Source organism: Neltuma alba, unplaced genomic scaffold, assembly GCF_004799145.2.
Source record: "Neltuma alba isolate B1F8T4 unplaced genomic scaffold, ASM479914v2 tig00011995_pilon, whole genome shotgun sequence".
Lineage (NCBI taxonomy): Eukaryota > Viridiplantae > Streptophyta > Magnoliopsida > Fabales > Fabaceae > Neltuma > Neltuma alba.
Genome location: NW_021636568.1, coordinates 48,703 through 71,212, shown reverse-complemented (window position 1 = coordinate 71,212; position 22,510 = coordinate 48,703). Strand labels below are relative to the sequence as shown.

At 34.6% G+C, this 22,510-nt stretch overlaps 3 protein-coding genes across 3 annotated transcripts; all 3 read right to left on the bottom strand.

The window, feature by feature from the left end:
* Positions 1–808: 808 nt before the first annotated feature.
* LOC114720691 (aluminum-activated malate transporter 13-like) lies at positions 809–3,036 on the bottom strand. Its single transcript, XM_028906365.1, has 6 exons — positions 2,706–3,036; positions 2,421–2,561; positions 2,043–2,315; positions 1,692–1,798; positions 1,450–1,593; positions 809–1,345 (listed from the first exon to the last, which is right to left on the bottom strand). Exons 1-6 carry the CDS (start codon positions 3,034–3,036, stop codon positions 1,016–1,018), a joined length of 1,326 nt encoding a protein of 441 aa, XP_028762198.1. The 3' UTR covers positions 809–1,015.
* Positions 3,037–11,914: 8,878 nt separating this feature from the next.
* On the bottom strand, positions 11,915–14,598 carry LOC114720704 (uncharacterized). Its single transcript, XM_028906380.1, has 7 exons — positions 14,475–14,598; positions 14,260–14,317; positions 13,884–14,189; positions 13,740–13,788; positions 13,524–13,618; positions 12,842–12,921; positions 11,915–12,331 (listed from the first exon to the last, which is right to left on the bottom strand). The coding sequence occupies exons 1-7, from the start codon at positions 14,492–14,494 to the stop codon at positions 12,274–12,276; spliced, it is 666 nt and encodes a 221-aa protein (XP_028762213.1). The 5' UTR covers positions 14,495–14,598; the 3' UTR covers positions 11,915–12,273.
* A 913-nt stretch (positions 14,599–15,511) lies between these two features.
* On the bottom strand, positions 15,512–21,949 carry LOC114720702 (preprotein translocase subunit SCY2, chloroplastic). Its single transcript, XM_028906378.1, has 13 exons — positions 21,759–21,949; positions 20,669–21,169; positions 20,241–20,329; positions 19,857–19,936; positions 19,650–19,739; positions 19,221–19,312; positions 18,462–18,545; positions 17,881–18,022; positions 17,404–17,520; positions 16,943–17,072; positions 16,604–16,727; positions 16,386–16,492; positions 15,512–16,091 (listed from the first exon to the last, which is right to left on the bottom strand). Exons 1-13 carry the CDS (start codon positions 21,829–21,831, stop codon positions 16,002–16,004), a joined length of 1,719 nt encoding a protein of 572 aa, XP_028762211.1. The 5' UTR covers positions 21,832–21,949; the 3' UTR covers positions 15,512–16,001.
* Positions 21,950–22,510: the final 561 nt, after the last annotated feature.

Genomic DNA, 22,510 nt, shown 5'->3' with positions numbered 1-22,510 from the left:
TATTACTCCGTTGCATATGACCCAAAAAAAATATTACTCCCTGATCCCTCGTAACCTAGAGCAAAAAAAAAATGGATTACGTGGATTATCATTTATTTATAAAGTGCAACCAATTATATAACTAAATAATCAAACCGTAACTCTATAGATTTTTTAAACCTATTATTCAAATCAAAATTAGAATTATAATTGTAATTAATAATACGATTGACTTTTATTACGGAAATTTAGTAAAAAAATCCTTGTTTGAAAATTTGATTGATTTTTATTAGGAAAATTTAGTTAAAATCCTTGTTTAAAAATTTAATTGGCTAAAAAGGTTTAAATTTGAACGCGTGTAATTATAGTATGTGAATACAACATATCTTTTGTTGCATACAACATATTTTTTACTATATGCAAATGACTTTTATATTAATGGTTGCTGCATACTATTAGTGATATATTACACACAGTAAAAAATATATTGCACTCACGGATTATAGTAGCATTCGCTCAAATTTAAATTAAATCCTTTTAACCAATTAAATTCTTAAACAGGTACTTTTAATCAAAATTTTCTATTTATTAAGTTTGTTAGCTATTGGTATAAGCACAAAAAAGAAATCGCTTTCAACTTTCCATAAGATCGTCTTGATAGGACCGTCCCTTACTTTTAAAAAAAAAAAAATTTAACCCCTTCTTTTTTATTTTTAATGGTTGATGAAACTTTCATTACTTGCCTGTGCTGGCTCTTTTGTACAGTTGATGCTCAATATGAATCCTGCTGCCGGCCAGTCTAGCTCTAGCTAGGACTTTGACACTATTTGCCCTTAAAGCTGCAGAGTTACATATATATACCTAAACCCACCCCAAGTCTATAAGCAGAGGTGCAAATATTCATTATCGCTCACGTATAAATATTATATATGATGGCTTTCATCACCGTGTGACTCTCTAATACAGGGGGGCCAAAATTGGCACATACATGTCTTTGTGCTTACTAGTTCTGTGCCACTAACTCGTACTAGATGCGTCAGAATGAAAAGCCAGCAATTTCTCCAAGTTGATCCACTACTTTTGCCAATTCTTCTACCTTGTCCACCGTCTCTGTCATTAACAACACTAATAAGCTCGCAATTGCCAAATTACTATCATTATTCTCACTTTCTGCCATCTTGTACCTTCCAATCATGGAGCTCATCTCTCCTCTTACTGCTTTCAACTTTGCTAAGATCTCACTCTCTGCCTTCAACTTCCTCTTTTGCTTAATGCTATCTCCAACTTCTCTTAAACTCCATGCAATACTTGATCCAATTCCTTCACATGCTTCTTTTAGTAGTGTTTCCTTTTCCCATTCCTTAGCCTGCAAATTCGTTCAAGAGCTATTATTTCTCGGTTCTTCTATATTAACACATAACTCCAACTAGAAAGTGATATATATGATCGCATCTGTTTATATCTATGTACCTGTCTGGATGATTGGAGGCAGCTGGTCAGAGCAAGAATAATTGCAGCTAAGTCTCGAAGGACGTCTCCAATACTTAAATACTTATCCCAAGGGTATGAACATCCAAATCTTCTGTGCCAGGGCTCCCATTTTGCAAAATTTGCCTGAAATAATACACAGCACATAAAGTTTTATTCTTTTCATAGGAAACAATAACAAAACGATAAATGAATCTTTTTAATTAAATGAAAGAAAAGAGTACCAGTGACTCATCCTTTGACTTGGAGTTCAGCACCGATTTGCAGCAACTAGTATTTATTTTAGCGTTTTCCTTTTCACTGTCCGACTGGAAATATTCCTCCAAGCAGCCTTCATTGAAAAGACAAAAGTGCGCTTTTTAGGTTTAGCAGTTCATATTTATAGGCATAACTGAATTCCCCCGTTTCTGACGCAGTTGTATCACATCTTTCTTTTTGGTCCGTACTGGCAATTACCTTTTACTTTACAACATGCAATAGGATGTTTCTTTGCAAGCCCATATTAAGTTAAAAGAATATTATCTATATAGACCTCTATTGGAACCATATGTAGATATATATACATGCATGTATACCTTGAATAGTATTGGCGAGGTCATGGAATTTGGAGGCGGTAGAGTGATGAAGCTCGTCGCTAGCCCACAAGGGGAAGACGAACAAGTTGACAGAAATGCAGACAACGAAACCCAGGACGATGGCTAAGAGACGATCCCGTGCTATCTTCAACACTTCATCGGCTCGAACCCCGGACACGACCACCAGATTAAATGTCAGGATGAATATCATCACTCCATAATCGTACCTCTTCTTTATGCTCGGAACCAGTCGAAAATACGTCGCACCAGCCCCTGAAATATCCGATTAACAACACATATTAATGATGATGGGTGACTGCAAATGCACACAGGGCAAGATCTATCACAAGTTGAAATGTCTTTTAATCCAAAACTTACCGAAGATGAAGACGGAAGCAGCAATAATGATAGAGTTGCCAACCCCACCAACGACCTGGGCTATAACTGCAGCTAAGCAGCCCAGGCCACCTCCTAATATGGTTCCCATTCCTCGGTTCAACCCCTTCCCAAGTGTCGCTCCTGATATCATTCATTAGTACATGTCTTCATCAGATTCAAGTTAAAACTTGAAGAATGTCATCATCATGTATATTTGTAGCCTATGTGTTATGAAAACTTTTAATAGAAAGAAAAAAGAGCGAGAGAGAGAGAGAGAGATGGAACCTGCATAGAATTCAAAGATGACGACGACGGTCATGATAGCCCACATTGCATTATCTCCGACTTGATCGTAAAGAGGATCTAAGAAGTAGAGAAGCGAAACCAAAACTAGAGACATTCCAACTTTGATGCTGTGAATCACCTTGTTGGCATCATGCTCACTTTTGGTCTTGTCCCTCAGGTAGGAAGAAACTGGGACAAGAGAGCTGTGGATTTTCTTTGAGACAATGGATGAAACTGAACAGTTGAACCTCTTGTGCTCCTCATTAGCAACAACCTCCCCATCAACATTCCTAACTGAGATTACATGATGATCACTAGTTGTTGACTCCATTTTGTGTTCTGTCTCTCTTCTCTCTCTCCCTCTTAGCCAGACTTGAAAAACTCACTCTCTTTTTGGACACGAGCTTTAGTTTGAGAGACCCCATTTATATAGGAACGAACGTACAAGAAAAGTGGGTCATCAGCTGGCCCATTCATTTTTTTTTTCAAATTATTCTTCAAGGCAAGGCAGGAGACAGGACTAGGAAGAGAATTAACAGAGACACAAGTACACCCATATGACAAAATATACATGGTACGACCTTAGTGATCATAGTGGAACACGTTGGCAAACACAAGCTAGCCACCCTTGTGACCCTAGGAAGAAGGACCGGATGATGAAAAGGTCTTTTCCCGAATTAAAAATAGCTCGATGTGCGATATTTTGTAGCGTAGTACATTAGAATTGGATGCTTAAAATGTAAAGCTGAGAGTTGAGGCAATCCCACTAGAAAGCAAAACAGGTTTTGCACATGCTGGGCGCTGCTATATGGAAACACCAATATGACCCCGCCACAACTTTGTGATTGTGTGATTGTGCACATATGTTCGATCGTGATTATAAGTAAGTGATTCTTGTTCATTTCTCGCTCAAGTGTTGTTGGGGGGGGGGTGCTAATTTCAAAAGATGATAATTAGTTTAAAGGACCTTTCTGTCAAAGAATGTCTCATATCATACCATATGCATCCTCACAATGAATGCAACCCAGCTATTCGTGCCGAAAGGTTTATATCTAGCTAGCAACACGTACGTAGCTTAGATAGCTTGCTCATTCGTATGCGTCACCTCACTATGCGTGCCTAAATTAGGCATTCCATACGATCTTTATAATCCGCAAATCTGAATTAAGAGGGACTCAGACATGAGTTAGAAAAAGAAATTTGGTGACTGCATTTGTCTGAATTACACCAAAGAAGAGAAGTTTCTCCTGCGCACGGCATCGTGTATATATGTATATATTAACGTAAAGGTATAGATAACATATTGACATATTGATAATTATGATTTTGGATGGAATTTTACCTTAATTGGAGCGATAGAGGAAGGAATCAATTGCAAGAACATATAATTAGGTTATTTTCTGTTAATCATAGGGTTGAACTGGAAGGACAAGAATAGATTGATGTAAACATGGCAATATGTATCTACGTACACAAAAATCCTATAATTAGTCATAGTTAGCACTCATCAAAGAGTTTTATTTTCTCTCCATACCTATTTTGAGTTAAACAAACTAAAATCATCGTTCATTCTACACTTCCGTTTCCCAGAGAACTGATGAGTTCATAGTTATCCCAAAAGCAAAACCTAAGTATTTAATTTGATGCATAATTATCGATGTTGATTCTAGGAAAGCGCCATATCTATATTTTGGTAAATGAATCTGTCATCACTTAGCAGACACCGCGTACAAACTGTGTGCATATCGTTAGTATCCGCATATGGAACTTCCCGGAAATTGCATATATGATCTAATAATTAATCACCTGCTTTGATGACTAACATCCATTCACAAATCTAGAAAATGTGTGAATATTCAGAGCACTACCAAAAGATGGGATTATTTAATAAGGGTTATAAACCATGCACTTTTAACTATATTATATCAGCTATTATTGAAGCAGATCAAGATCAGAGCTTGATTGCCGCGAGCACGGACGCGCAATGGTCTATAGTTTTTTTATGGTGAAAAGAAAAGGAAAGGCACCACGATCAGTATATGGCTATATGCCACTAGCTTTTGTTCTCTTAGTGTACGAAATGTGTACCTTCTTTCTCATTCCTGATCCCACACACAAATGGCTTCCTCCCACGCGTTCTCTCTGTTGGCCGCTAACATTTTGTTTTTGGAAGAAATAAATATTAATTAAAGGTTCATTCATAAAGGAAAAGTAAATGGCAAATCTAAATTGTGTACTAGCTAGGCTGACTATTTTCTTCACTCTAGTGCTTGCCCTGTTCTCAGTGCGATTACATGTCTCGTGATAATGACACTATCCTCTGTGTGACTTCAACTTAATTAGGTCCTGTGCGTCTTCTTTCTAATCGTCATTATGATATGAAGAAATTATGGAAATATTATCAAGGAAAGCTGATGAATTGTGCCTACAAGTTTATGAAGATTAAAGTGATCAGAAACTTCGTGTATCATCAGATAATTGATGCGTAAATTAAAGAGATTACTCCCTATGATAGTGGTATATAATTCAAGTCATTTATATATACTTATTAGGTTATACTACTTCAGTCCTTAATATAAGAGCAAACTTAATGTTTAATTTAGTCATAAATATAAGATTTTAATATATATTTTTTCTAATATTTATTTATTTTGTCTTCAAGTAATTCTTATAGTAGTTATGCATATGTTAAGGAGTCACTACTAATGAGTAATTCAAATACACATGATTAATAAGGATATTTTTAAAAAAATAACACTTATTTATTATAAATAACTAACTTAACTAGCTTTTTAAATTTTCTCAAATTAGTTAACTAGGTCTTATATTAGAGATCGGATTGTGTGTGTATGGGCTACGTGTTATAATGTGTTATTAATTTTTTTTAAAAAAAAGGAAGCATGATCCCTATATATATATATTATCATATTGAATGAGGGAGAACATGGTTGAAAGTATTGTGACACAATTAAGAGATATTGTTGATTTTGTGGTCATTGACATAAGTGATGCTGAAGCACTAATTAAGATTTATATTTGAGTGGGTATATCTGAGTGGGGGATGCCTAATATTAATAATTAATCATTGAACCTAATTGCGTTAATCAGCTTGTTACGCTTCCGTGCGATGGAAATCATCCGTACGCCCTTCCCTTATTGTTGATTAAGAGTCTCTATTCATGTATTGAGCGTCTTGCTTCTTTCTTTATCAAAATAAATACTATAGTTAAATTAGAGAAAAGAAATTGAGGAAGTAACTTATTCTAATCAACCTTTCGGTTCCTTAACAACTATTATAAAACATAGCTCGAATAAAATAAAATAAAAGTATTATCAATCCAAGTTGAGTTTCTTGAAAAGCAATTAAAATTTATAACTTTTTTATTACAAGAATACATAGAAATTGAACACCTTTATGACTGGAGTATTTAAATGCATCCCCAAACGTATATAGCCTTTCTAATGGAAGATGTTGCACAATTTTCTACTTGTATGAATGCACATGTACGATATCCCTAAGAAAAGAAGGTTACATAAATAACGTTTTGCGCACATTGGTGATGATATAAATATAAAGAATAAATGGCGTTCAAATTAAAATGAGTGACGTGATGTGACTATATTTTCTAATAAATCATATACGATAGCTTACTTATTCATTTAAAGAGTTTTTGGGTGGATCAATTCCTACTTCTTCATCCACGATGGATCAATGGCCATTGAGCTAATTTATTAATTAAACCAATAAATTAATTAAATTGATAATGATATATCTTGAATTAAATTAAATGAAAGGCTTTAGCTAGAAGCTAGTTATTACCCATACGTGTGACTTATACAATGGTGGCAGGTTACATCAATGACCTAATTAATTATGGAGATGTTTTTTGTTGGACTATAATGGTACCTCTCACTAAAAGCAAAGACTAATATGGAGATTTGGGGGTAGGGCCGCAAAGGACAAACTTTTCTCAACTGTGTCCGTACTAGCTATGTAGATTTATATGGTTATTTAAATTATGGTGATATTTAATTAATTATTATATTATAGTGGTTTTTAAAATTTCAATTAAAATACGATATAATTAATTATACTACTGTTCTCAGCATTATCTTCACAAGGTGAAACAGGTTAATGAGTAGGACCCACCAAAAAACGATGGCACTTAGTGCTAAGATTAGGTAAATGTCACGCATCTTCTAAAAGCAAAGACATTATAATTCAACAGAAAGGAAACCTTGGAATGGCCTACATACACGCACACATATATGTACGTATGTATGTATCATTTATGGTCGCCCCAGATTGATCAGATTACAATCCTATTTCCAAATGTTGCACTTAACCATATAGTCGGGTGTACATATGGTTCAATGGAAATGGTAAAATGTTTACAGAATAAAAAATGGGAACAAAAATTGATGCATGGAATATACTGATTTTTTCCGCCAACGATGGAATATACTGACACGGGTGAAAAAACAAGGATGTCATTTCATTTTTACGTTTGAATATTGTGGGAGGAATTCTAATAATACTAAAAATGTCAAATATAATTGTGTTTGAAGTGGACATATTTTACTTGAAGGGGATAAAATCCCAGAAATGTTCCAACAAAACGTAAATGGACATATGTGTGTGTGTGAATTATGTCATATTCTTCAATTTGCAATTTTTCAAATTAAACTTTCATCACCAACAACTTGGATTAAGTGGGGAGGCCACTGTGTGACGCATTCTTATGATATTGCTTTTGTTGAATACTACCTCCGGTCCTTAATATAAGATCCTGTTTAACTTTTATTTTGGTCCTAAATATAAGACCCCAATCCATTTTGTCTCTCATATTTATACATTTTTTTCCAAAGTAGCTCTTCTAACAATGATAATTCTAGTCAATACACTTGATTAATAAGGATATTTTAAAAAAAAACAACATCTATTTAAGACAAATAACTAACTCAACTTACTTTCTCAATCTCCTTAAATTAGTCAACTGGCTCTTATAATTAGGACCGGAGGTAGTATTAATTAATGGGATGACTTCCCACCCCATATGTCCTCTTCTCTTAATTAATATACTCCTCCGGTCCTTATTATAAGACCCCATTTGACTTTTTATTTGGTCCTAATTATAAGACCCCAATCCATTTTGTCTCTTATATTTATGCATTTTTTTCCAAGATAATCCTTCTAATAATGATAGTTTTAGCCAATATACTTAATTAGCAAGGATATTTTAGGAATGACAACACTTATTTATTATAAATAACCAATTTAACTTACTTCCTTAATCTCCTCAAATAAGTCAATTGGGTCTTATAATTAGGATCGGAGGAGTATAATGTGATTATCCCGTCAAGTGAGTGCTCAACAATCAACAAAATATCTCTCAACATTAACATTCAAAAGAATTATTAAAGATAATGAGCGTGGATGAAATAAAAGGAAAAAAAAAACAAAAAAGGAAAAGAGATGAATCTCTTACACGTTCTTGCTTTTTATTTCTTTAATGTGCTCAATATATAAACGTAATGTTTTCTAGTCAAATGCAAAGTATATACTACCTTCAGTCTTTAATATAAGACTTTGTTTAACTTTTATTTTGATACTAAATATAAAACTCTAATCCACTTTGTCTCTCATATTTACGTTTTTTTTTCAAAACAGTCCTTCCAACAATAGTAGTTTTAACTAATACACTTGATTAACAAGAATATTTTAAGAAAGATAACACATATTTATTATAGATAACTAACTTAACTTATTTTCTTAATCTCCTCGAATTAGTCAACTAACTCTTATAATTAGGATCGGAGGTAGTATTACCACTAGAGATGTGCTACTGGTTTTAGTCAACTTTCTTTGAATAGCTTTTCTAATAGAGACAATTGAAATGCTTTCTCCTTGAAAATAGGAAGAAAAGAATGTGCATGCGTGAGAGAGTGAACTTCATCTGGAACTTTCATAAATTTTAATTACTCGTGGGGAAGAAATATTACATAATGATATCAACTGGACAAAGCTAATAGGTCATCGTACAGTTTTCAAAGATATTTTGTTGCTCTTATATATATACATTGGCCGGTGCCGATGAAGCTCTCATGTGGCGGATATTTGCATGTTTGATCAATCATTTGTTTAATGACCAATCGGCCAACATGCCATATTCTAATCAGTGATAAGTGCAGCAGTAAGGTCTCATTCAAAATGTTGACTTTTTTTTTCTTATTAACAGAAATTCTCCATCTGGTTGGTCCTCTCATTCTTGTTGTCACACTCAACGGTTTTAACTAACCGCTCATGGTTAATTTAATCTATTTTTAATTTTATGTATTAAAAATGATATTCTACAAAATAAAACACTCGTTAAAATTGTTTGTCGCCCTCATCATCTCACTTGTGTTCTTTTGTCTGAAAATTTAGATTTAATTAATGGTTGATGCCTTGACGGTGTGTTGAAACAATTAGATTATGTTTGGAAGGTTGATTTTTTAAAAAAAAAATGCAAAAAATGAATGGATAGAAAATAGAAAGGAGGGGGAAAGCGAATCAGGCATAGCAAAGAAAGTTATTTCTTGGATTTCACTGCCCATTTTCTTTGTTTTGCAGGAAATTCCGTAAAAAGCCAACCACAGTAAGTGTTAAAAAGATCTAACATAGTTTTCTTTTTAGCTACATGGTATTCAATGTTACAAGTTTCTACCTTCTATCTTTAATATAAGAGATAGATTGACATTTAATTTAGTCTTAAATATAAGACCCTAATACATTTTCTCTATCATATTTATCTATCTTTTCTAAAGTAATCCTTGTAGTATTTGTATATATTAAATGTTTCATCAAATGGTAATTCTAGCTAATACACATAATTAATAAGGGTACTTTAAGAAATACAACCTATTTATTATAAATAATTAATTTAATTAATTTTTTTAATCTACTCAAATTAGTCAACTAATTTTTATATTAAGCATGGAATGTGGTAGTTTTAATTTAATAATAAAACATATTGGATTTGGTGGGATATAAATGAGCTCCACTATTCATCTCTAAAATGGGAACCACGCCTCATCACCCTGTCCACCATGCCATTCACTGCTTGCTCATGTCAAACAAGCACCAGTGCACATTGTCTGTTGTTGATGGGGTTGAGTCCCATCAAATTTGAATTACACAGCCCCAAAACGCTGCCACTATAATGCCTCCTATCATAAGTCACAACAACCACCAACAGCCCAGTGGCTCCTAAAATTGATCCATTTGGTTCTTGTTTACTCGCTCCCCACAGGCCACAGCCCAAGCCTTGGCATTATTTAACTAAAATTTAAGAAGTGCGTTCGGATTGGATTTTGCACAAAACAAATTTTGAACATAATGATTTTTTTCGAAAAAGGAAAAATGCCGAAAGAAGTAGCTTTTGTCAAAACCATGATTGTGGCCCAACGATCAATTGCAAGTTGAGAATGGGTGTTTAGATGGATGAGAACATCTACAAGCTCAGTTGTGGCGTAAATAGTTGATTCTATGCAGAATTCCCAAATACATTCCAATCCTTTTGTCCCTTCATGAATCGCAATAATTTGATTTTAATGAAAGGATTTCTTTAGGTTTTTTTTGCCAATATACGATAAACAATAAAACTATACCAAAATACTGCACTTTTGAAACTATTTACCAATATGCTGCACTTAAAATCGTTCTTGGCAAGAACGATTTTAAAATTACACACAAGTCGTTCTTGACGTAAACGATTTCAGAAATCGTTCACGCTAAGAACGATTTTACTTTTTCCTATTCACTCTCACATATGAATCTCTGTCAATTTTACATGTAAAAATAAGAATTCTTGACAATGTTTCCATGAGGCTACAACGTCTATTGTATTAAAATGTGAAAATCCCAATTTTTTTATTTTTTAAATAGAGTTTGATGAAATTTTCTGTCATTTCCTCTTCTTTTTATTTTTCTCATACCAAACAATACGTAACAAAAAAAAATATGCTTTAATTGTAAATTTTTAATTGTAGTAATTAAGTTGTAGGACTAAATTATTATTATTATTATTTTGGTCACAGGCATAAAAAGTCCATGCCCAATACTTGATTTCTCGTCAAATCAAGCAAATGCCACACCATTGGCTTTTTTACCAAAATACTACAAAGAGTAAAATTATATACTAATATACTGTATTTTTAAAAGTATTTACTAATATGCTACACTTAAAATCATTCTTCAAGTGAATAATTTTTAAAGTCATTTATCTGTTGAACGACTTCTTCATTTAACAAATGTTTACGCCAAGAACGATTTCTAAAATCGTTCACGCCAAGAACGATTTGTGTGTAATTTGAAAGTTGTTCTTATCAAGAACGATTTTAAGTGCAGATAAATACCACACAAGCTTTCATGCACACCAATGATAGATTATGAGGAAATCGTTCAGTAGATAAATGACTTTAAAAATTATTCATCTGAAGAACGATTTTAAGTGTAACATATTGGTAAATACTTTTAAAAGTGCAGCATATTAGTATATAATTTTACTTTTTGTAGTATTTTGGTAAAAAAAACCTGTCATGTGGCATTTGTTCGATTTGACAAGAAATCAAATATTGGGCATGGACCTTTTATGCCTGTGACCAAAATATTTTTTTTTGTTATATTTTTGGTATGAGAAAAATAAAAAGAAGAGGAAATGACAGAAAATTTCATCAAGCTTTATTTAAAAATTAAAAAAATTGGGATTTTCAAATTTTAATCTAATATAGACGTTGTAGCCTCATGAGAGCATTGTTAAGGATTCTTATTTTTGCATGTAAAATTGGCAGATATTCGTATGTAAGAGAGTGAACAAGAAAAAGTAAAATCGTTCTTGGCGTGAACGATTTCTGAAATCGTTCACATCAAGAACGTGTGTAATTTTAAAATTGTTTTTACTACGAACGATTTTAAGTGCAGCATATTGGTAAATAGTTTTAAAAATACAGTATTTTGATATATAATTTTACTGTTTATCGTATATTGGTAAAAAAGCCTCTTTAGAGATTATGAATATATTCTAGAAGCAAAACTATTTTGATTCTCTTCTGTTTTTTCCCCTCCGTACTTTATGCAGAAGCTTTTGTTGCCGATTTTACCATAATTTCACCATTACATGATTGTATTTTCTTAAAAAGTTGACAGCAACAATTTTTATTAGAAAAGGAATAACAAAAGTATAATAATAACTTTCCCAGTGAAGAATGAACGCCTGCCTTAGTACTCAATGATGAAGAGCGTACATGACATTCGTCAAATTTCCAAGGGTAAACCCATCCTCCAATCCATCCTGCCACAACACGAAACATTCCAAACCATTTGTTCGTATTTGTAAGTGAAATCGCATGGCTTCGAGATTAGACATTCCTGATATGCCACCTAATCATCATCGCTTTAGTATGATTATGATTCAAAGGTCAGGGCACGTGGCCTCATCCTTTTAAGAAGCTGCAGTGATAACTACGGGTGTTGTTCTGGGCATATTCCCATTCTTAAAGTCCTGACTCTAGCAACCAAAGGGGCCCTTCATTCTTCTGGCGTTGTGTTCATGGCCAGGCCCTTTATAACGTGCCGACATTGAAACCTGAGATGTGAGGGGGTAAAGAAAGTCACTTAAAAGTGAGCATGATGAAGTTGAGGCAAAAAGTCCCAGGAACACAACTAGAGATGATGAAGAGAAAGCATTTAGAAGACTGAGTGAAGTGCAATGCTATACATGGAGATTGGGAAATAATTTTTCAACCGATCACCGGCAATGCTTCTGCATAAATGACTATTACATTCCACATGTGATCAGAAACAAGTATGATCTCAAAGCAGTAACATTTGTTTCAAGGAGGTTTTGGACCTCCTAATTAGCTTTCTTTTCCTTGTTTGTTGTTCTATCATCTTTTCATTCTAGAGAGTAAGAAAAATAGGACTCTAGGCTAGAGAAAAGAAAGGGAGGGAAATTTTTATAACAGAAAAAGGCTATTCATGCAAACAACATAAACAATACTGTTTGCTCACAAGGTCAAGAATAATAAACACATCTAGCATTAAAAACAAAAGGTGAATATCAGGACTATATAAACCCACAACACGAGACAGATACCAGATTAAATCTTCTGATGGAGGAGCAGCCTCTTCTTGACACTGATTCCGGCACTTAAACAATAATCTGAATGGCACAATCTGCAGCGAATATGCAATTCAGTTCATAATTTTAGGTATATAAAACGGAACAGTAACCTGAAGCCTATAATGCATAACATTCTATGTCAATGTAAGGAAATTGCAAGCATGCAATCAGATGAAAAAGTTATTTGCTTGACACAGCATTCATGTTTTCTGTCCAGAGAAAGCGAAAAGAATATTAAACGTATGTCCTGCAGAAGACTGAAAGAAAAATTGATTATACAAAAACGTCTTGAATTAGAGTCTCATTTTGAGAGTGGAAAAACATTTCTGTTCCTCGCACCGCTGACCAAAAAAGGGGGCTAAAGCCAAATAGCACCGCTCTGTAGTTGAATTACTTTCAGGCAGTCATAATAGTGAAAAAGTGATTACTATCGTTTGTTAGTAATGTAAGTTCAGGGATGATGCACTAAACATCAGAACATTATTAGATACCAAATTTGAACATTGATACCATCAAACATAAAAGCATCAGTGGATGCAGTTATCTTTACCAAATTAATAAACCATAAGAATCACAAACGTTAAAGATGTCCAAAGGCTACATGATGCCCTGTGCCAAAAAATAAAAAGTAAGTCATTTTTATCGCCTATTTTACCTTTCTGTTATACCTAAAATCACGTTTTGGCAGAAAATGCTGGGGCTGATTGAATGAAGACGGGGCCTTAATTAACAGATACAGCTTACTCGAACCTGCACACATTATGATCATTTGCTATAATAACGGTAAAGTAAAAACAAATAAATGAAAAGACAACCAGAAGCAGATCCATTTTCGGATCAGCATTTACCAACGAGCAAAGTAATCAACTACCTGGATAGGTCACAGACCCAGCTCCCTTTGATATCAGTGTTCGTATAGCCTGTAAAACAAAATATGTAATATGACCTCCCACTCCCCCTTCGCTGACAAAACATGTTGAAATTTAATCCGAATGCAGAAATGTCACCAAAGAACCTTTCTTGAAAGTCCGTCAGCTGCTTTACTCCTAGCAAAATTATTTGCACCCGAGGGACCAGCTGTTCCATGGGAAAAGCTTAAGCCATAAATGTACTGAGGACGTTGTGGGCTAGCTCCAAGAGCCAAAATAATTTCCTCTATGTTGGGAATCTCTTTGACAATCAGCTGAATCGCAGTTTTCATATTCGAGAGCGCATTCATCAACTTCTCTAGTCTTCTGATCCCAAGTTTGATATCCCTCATCTTGCTAATACGATATCTCCGTTGTGATGCCTTTACTTCAGTTTCTGCAAGTACTGACACCTGAAAGTGACAGTTTCAGGGTATAATTCCTTGATACAGTGGCTTAAAGATATTTCTATTCATTACATACCAACTGATTGTACTCAGAATGCATTGTATCGAATTCAATACTCATATCTTGCACTGTGCTGGATGAAAGAAAATGAGCTCATTAGACAGTATCCCAATTCAAGTATACAACTGTGAATACAGAACCTTCCGCCCAAAAGCAAGTTATTATTGCAATTATTCTCTCAATTCAATTCCTTCATTCTCGCACAACTCAAACGGAGGGAAAGAACTTACGAGGGAATCTGCTGGTGCATGTAAAGCACAAACCTATGACATCATAGATGGTATGAAAAATGACAGGGCCATCCAAAGCGTCCTCTGTTGTACAGGTCTCTGCGTGATTGACTTCCGAGCACCGTGACGCCCCACTCGCTTCCATTCTTCAAGATCGCAAAAGAGAATTCTGATGCCCGAGTGCCTGCTCATTTCAAATTGAATTGGAGCGAGCAAGGAGACCAAACTACCCTTGTACAAGATCAATCGGCTCGGCTACAAGCCCATTGGGCCAGATAATTTACATGGCCTAAGTTCGTCATAACTAACTCAAACCTCTTTTAAACCTTCAAATGTGTGTTTGGTTGATCCGTTCTTTGCATAAAATTAGAAATAAATTATATTTTATTCATTTCTAAATATAACAGCTTAATAATTGATTTATAAAGAAATTAGTTAAATCAGTTATCTACAAAAAATGCATTTTTTCCAAAATATTTCCTCAATCATTTACATTGAATATCATTTATATTGATGAAATCATTCTTTAATATGTGTAATTGATAATTTGAAAAAAAAATTAAAAATTTAAAGAATAAATTAGATTGGGATTTTTATCTGTATAAAAAGAAGATTGAGATTTTATATATACGGTTAAAAAAAGTATTATTATGTACATAAAAACTACTACCTCTAATCCTTAATATAAAAATTCGTTTGATTTTTATTTTAATTTTAAATATAAAATTCAAATTCACTTTATCTCTCATATTTATCTATTTTTTTAAAAGTAATTGTTATAATAATGATAGTTTTAACTGATACATTTAATTAGTACAGATATTTTTTAAAAAAATTTATTTATCACACATAACTAATTTAATTAATTTTTTTAATTTATTTAAATTAGTCAACTAAATATTATATTAAAAGCTGATAGTTCAAGACGGTTACAAACTTGTAGTTCATTACTTCATTATTGGTTTGATACTCGGGACTCTACTCCCCGCCAAACACACTACATATATATTTACCAACGATCTATATCTCCTGGTTAATTAACAAACAAAAAATGAACAAAAAAATTGCAAAAAAGCAAAGTATACTAGATCCATTTTGTGTGAAGTACGGGCTAAACCGAAGATGGAATTCTCTTCACGCCATTGCTATGCTCTTCGTAACCTTGCATATCCCCGCATCTCACTTCTAGAATTACATCTCACAGCTATAACAAATGTGAATTTCCTTAACAGATACTAAGCTATCTATAGCAATAAGCTAACCAAAATTTCTTGGATACAGTAAGACAATTTCTTTCCCCTAAGATTTACACAGAGGCTTCTCGCTATTACAAACAGGCAGCAAACACTGGTAGATGACATCATCACCCCAAAACTAGACTGACGCCCTCGCAATATCTCTCTACAGGGAAATTGTGTACCAGAGGGGCGAAGGGCCATCTTGCTGCTACTTACTAATGGTGACTAAATCGTTGCCCTCCAGGTTTGGATAGCAAGGAAGAGTAGAGCAGCAAGGCATTTCCAGAAGCTATACGCCATACCGTCTCAGGGCCTTGCTTAAACTTGGCATTACATTATACGCTTGATACGATCTTCTAAGCTCAATAATGGAACCAACCTGGACAAAATAAATCAAGGGCTACTCAGTGACTGCAGAACAAATTTAGGAAATTTCTAAAGCATTTAAGTTGATGAAAATTCTAGAACATTTTCCCATAAAAAATAACACTTGAAGCTAGCTCCACATTTTTCACTAAGAGTTGAACTAATACCACCAGTAATCGATGGAAATGACTAAATATATCAGGTCTATTTAATGTTCATAAGTTCATATTGCACAAAGCATTTCAAACTTGAATTAAAAATGCTCAAGTGAATTCCTTGTCATAAATTGTGAGGATATTGCACTTACAATAATCAAGACTGATGTAAACCCAATTGCAAATCCAGCATTAGTGCGCCGTAAATAATGATCAAGAATACTTGATGTAGTCGCCAGTACACTTAACAGCAGCCCCCCTGCAAAGTTCAACAGGCAATGATACAATACAGTATTTTAAAAAGAACGATATCAATAATTGGGATTGATGTTGACAAAAGATTAAAAACAGTCAATCACCGAAAACAGACCCCAGAATCGTGTGGATGCCTGAACTTTCGAAAGGTATTCTATTGTAGCCTTCCCAGGCTTTATGTTAGGTATCCTGGCACCCATCTTATTCAGGTAATCAGCAATTTCCTTGGGCAAGTTGGCCTGGAAACAATTAACATCATATATAAGCAATAGCAAAACAGAACAAACAAACTCTTAATATGGCAGTGGCGCAGTAGCAATTTGACTTGTAAATATGAAATGTATAACAACGAGTTTGTATTTAATTTTCTTACCCAACACTTATGGGTCCGGGGGTGGGGGGGTGGGGAAAAAAAGGTCATCTTAGCAAACAATAGTAGCAGAGCGAAACTTACAATATCAAATATATTGAACAAGAAGACAAAAAAGGCATAGATGGAGTAGTAAACCCAAGGCTCAGCACCAGCAGATGTATCAGGGTTCAATATGTCCTTGACATGCTCCCAGAAACGTGAACCAAGCAAACTGCACATTAGAATTAGAAGTTACTGTAGAAATCACAACATTGAATCCTCCGCAAGAAAACAGTTTTATTTTATTTTTTTTTTAAAAAAAAAACTGTTCATGGAGCTGATGTGACAAACAACAGAAAATCTGTTTCACCTGGCATGCGTGAATAATCTCTTTTTTTTTGGGGGGGGGATGGGGGCAGGGGTATTGGGTGGGATGTGAGGAGTTGATACCACAAGCATAAGGAATCAAGAATCTTTACTACTTTATCAGAAGATTGCCCATTGATGAAAACTTGATATACTCAGATTATGTTTAATCAAACTATATTATAGATTATACAAACCTTGCAAGAATACTTGGAAATGCCAAGAGGTAACTGGTGGTAAGAACAGGTTGCATTCCTGACGGATTGATGTTGAAAGGAATATAGGGCTCCACTTCAGTAATTGGGGATTGCTCTCTGTTTCAAATCTCAAGACAATAAAAATGTCAGCGGTCTACATGACTTCATCAATATCATTGAGCTAAAAATGATCATTTTGAGCTTCAAAGACATGAAAATCGTCTGGCATAATAATTAAGGATTATTTAAGATATGTCCAACAGTCAGTCAATGCGCAAATCAATGGAAGTACAGAATGTGAGCAAACGACATTAGATTATCCCGTTTACTCTGGAAGATGTATGGGACAGCCATCACCATAAAAACAGTGAAATAAAACTTCTTACAATAGAATGAACATTAGTACTCTAGTAATAACACCTAGACTTTCACCAAGGTTAATAAGGTTCCATTGCCTGTACTAAACAATGCCATTACCTTGCAGCAGAAGCAAGTTTGAAGCCATAATATTGAAGTTTCACTTTCCTGCAACCTTCAGTGACTACAACTGCCCACATAGTGACAATTGTAAATAGACCCAACACTGCAAGTACATAGGGCCACCAGCTAACAGTACTCACTGCAATATCAAAAGGTATGGTTAAGAATATATGGTTTTTTACTTTCCCCACAACTACCCAAACCAAATTTCAGTCTTGACCAGATTTCATAACAAAATTGCCCTCTTAGATTGGTAAGCCCGTCAATTTAGTTAATAATGTGAAATTTCCTTAAATGATCATATCCTCTCCTTTCATGTCCCTTCTCTATGTGCACGCGCGTGCATATGTATACCTTTATGAGAGATATCCTATTGTCATCATGAAAACATTCAATGGGCATACATGTCAAATGAAGTCTAAAAATGTCAAATTTATTAACTATGAGACTGCAGTTAGGATCCATGTGACCAAAAATGTTGTTATTCCAACTTGTTAAAACTTAAGCTTGAGGAGCAGAAGTGGATGAGGGGGATATTGCATTAATTTTCAGAAGCTTTTTTGTGTCCTGTCAAGTACCTGAGAGCTGAGTCAGCATTTTGTGTAACGTCTCCATATAACCCGTCAATATCCCCACACATATAATAAGTGATGAACCTTGACCTGAAGAAGGCATCAACAATCACAATAGAGTAAATCAAACGGTAAAAGCAAACACGCGTTGTATGGTTCGTCTCAAAAATCACCCAGGTATAAAAACTCAGAACCCCCCCCCCCCTTTTTTTTTGGGGTGTAGCAATGAAGGGGGGAATCCAGCCCAATGGGCAGGTAACTAGACAGTTAAAAAAAATTGATATTGAGATGTAGAAGAAATACTTTCTGACCTAGTCAAACACAAACACAAAGATTCAAATAATTCCCGATTTAATCAATATGCATACACATAAAACTATCAGCTGGGTAAAACACAAATTCAACCAAAAGACTGATTATATGCTCATGTACTATAGAAAATAAGTACCTTTTGAATAATATGAAAATATCTAATAGCAATTGCTGGCAGGTCAAAATAAATACCAATAAGAATAATCTACGGCACTCTGATTCAGAGAGTTTCTTGCATGAGCAAATGAACTTGCAAACATATTTTCTATCAAACAAACTTGCATTAACAAGATAATCCTTTTTAAGGAAGTTATGCGGTAAATATTCAACTAGGACAAACGTCACTTGCGCACAAGCATAATTGTACAGAAATTTTACATTTCGAAACTTTTCCACAACTCTAATCATGGATGATGTAGCAACATATTTTGTTTAAAGAATCAATAAGAGTACCAAAGCCGGATTCTGAGATGGTATCACATATCCATGTAATAGTCATTGCACCGCACACCAACAAAAGAGTTGTCACCATCACATGCTTGACCCTTCAAGATAAGAAATTGTAAAAAAATCAAATATCTTTAAACGGACAGGGACTATTTGGAGTCAGAAAGGTTACACCGTTGGTACAAATAAACAAGTTTATAGGCTGCACAATATAGTTAAAACTAAAGATCCATTTCATAATGTAATGAAGGCCAAGAGACCACAATCTCTACAAATGGATAAGACTATTAAATGACCTTTGATAAGGATGGCATCATACAGCATATGATCCATTTACTATTATGATATCAATTAGTGAGCAGGAAAATTTTTGATACATCAGTTTTTCATAGTGAGTAGAATTATTCTTGAAATGGATCCTATGGATCAAAGTACCTTTGACTGGCAGCATAAATTGAATATGGAAGTGAGTAGCAGGCAAGTATTAGAGCTTCCAAAATCGCAAAGCCAAGTGACATCCACCATCTGTAATTTGTATAAGGATTCATTAGTTGATAATCCCAAAATCAAGGACCGTATATAAGATTTCTGAAACGGACAGCAAGTGTTAAGCTCACTGCTAAAATGGATAAGTGGACACACATATAACTCTTTATCTTCTCATGTCCATCTAGACCTTCCTTTCGCAGTTTCACTAGAGAAGGAACCACATGACAGAGAACCTGCACATCATATCACACCTGGTATAAATCTAGTGCACTAAAATTGACATTTGATTGAGAACCCTGGCTCTCTTCACAATGATGCATGATTCAAGATAAAAATAATAATTGAAGAAAGAAATATTCTTCAGAGATGCTTATATACGATGATTTCACTTATAATTCAGTGATATTGCAAGAATATCAGAATCTAAAATTGCATGCAAGAAAATAGAATAAAACATCAATTGGCCTCCAAAATAACAGAAAGTAAAAAATTTGCCACAAATGTCGGTCTCTAACTCAAACAGTAAAGAAGGTAAACCTGCATAATAATGGATGCTATAATCTGAGGGCTGATTCCAAGCTGGAAAAGAGAAAGTTTGAGCTCAGAGGTGTAGTCACCAAGTTCATCTGCCAGAAGCTACATGAATGATTGCTCACAGGGATAATCTTATAAACCACCTATAATGAATCTAAGATGCTCTTTCTAATAGCACATCAAATTGGAACAGGTTTTCCGTTTTACTTCATAAGTTGCCTCGAGCATGGCATTCACCTCAAACATGTTTAATTTTTTGTCCTAAGCTTTCATTTTCAGTTGTAATTCTTCGGTTACCAATAGTTGGGAAATGAACACCCTTTAACTGCTGATAGATGACTGATGAGCACCAAATGGAATAATTTTTCGTTAAGGCTGTATCAGAAGCAATATATACATGAGTGAAGCTGAGTGATATCTGAATAACTTACCAACAGATCCTGAGACAAAGCTCAGGTAGTCTTGTGGTATCAACCTCCTATCAAATCCAGGTAGAGGAACAAAATAACCAACACGACTGAGTACAATTAGTACAGCAGTCACAAATAACCTCCTCCGTATCTCACTTTTGAAAAATGATTCAGCAATTCCATTCAGGACAGAACTCAAGCGAACAAAATCAAGAAACCTATTTTTATACTTTTTGGATCTCAAGTTTAGGTTTCTGGAGTTACTGGGATCAGGAGACACAAGAAACTCTGCTCCATCACTTTGAGTTGGTGGAACAACTTCCTGACTTGAATGCTGGATATTTGGGGGTTCCACATGCAAATATTCACTTCGACGCTTATCAGAGAAGTTAACATAATGCTTCCGATTTATTCTATCAAACAAGGACCCGTTCAAAAATAGGGATTGCCTTCTTTCAAATGCAGAAACCCCAGTTTTATGGCTCTTTATACAGTAAAATTGGATTTGTTCTGCTTGGCTACCTGCGGTAACAAACAGCTTGCAATGTAGAGCATGTTAACTCATAATTGATCATGCACATTTCTCCGTAGAACAAGCCTATACAATCCTCACTACTTTTAAATATTCTGAGTAGACTGCGGTACTAATTATTAAGCTTGTAAGGCACATTCCTTCTCAAATCAAAGAGAGGTTACAATGATTTAGTATGTTCCCAGCATTCACAGCAATATATTTACTGAAATAACATTTTTGATTCAGACAAATAATTCGTGACTCTGGACACTTAAAGCCACGACGTAAAGCAAATAATGAAAATACACGTGCCGCTGACAAATACTTGTTATACTACGAACTTCAACAGCATATGATAGGCGACATATGAGCGTGATGATAAGAATAAATGCGATTATTGACCAGCCTATTCATTCTAGGTGAATACAGTTAAAATAGGATAGAAAATATCGTAAGTCTTATCATGCGGAATCAAGTCGCACTATCAGTGAGAATAAAAATCTCTCACAAGCTTCAAGCCAAAAGACTCGAATTACCTTTTCAAATAGCTTATTTGCTTCCTAAGTTTTCTAGGTAATAAAACACTCTGAAACTAACCTCTAAGTAACTTAGGTTTAGTTCCAGAGCTATGGGGACGGAAGACGTGAGAGCTGAACCAAGTAGCTTCCATGACTGGGCTTCGAATTCACGATGAGTGACGGCCGGAAGTGGCGAGAGCACCGCGGGCCAGTGCTCCGCTTCCCCTTCAAGGCTAGCAGGTGCTCATCCGATTCGCCAAATCCTCCACTTTGCCCGCTGTAATTTCACTCACTGCCCGGCTAATATTACTGGATAATTACCCGCCGCTCGTGCCAAATGAGTGCGTGGCAACGCCTGAGTGGTTGGCGTGAGACGGGTGCCATGGGAGGGCACTGTTTGGGAAATGAGATTGTTTGCTAAAATTTTTATTGGTGAAATTAAATTGTAATAAATGCAATATACATATTTTCATTAAAATCTAAAGATTAAATAATATGATTTTATTTTTGGTTAATACAAACTTTTCTCCTCAAATTTTAACTATAGATTTTGGTTCTTTGAGGGACGTTTAAAACTTAAAGAACTAAAATTAAAATAAAAAAAATTTTGAGATCAGAAATTATATTAATTTTTTTTTATTTTTCAGGCTATGCACACCACACCGACGCTAATTGTAAGGATTTTTCCCCAAAAAAAAAGTTTACTCACAGTAAGCAATAGAGAGAATATTCCTTCTTGTCCTATTCAGAAGACTACACGCATCAATTCTTAACATAAATAATGGTTTTTGTTTGATTTAGAATAATTTTAAAAATTTTATATTTGATTAA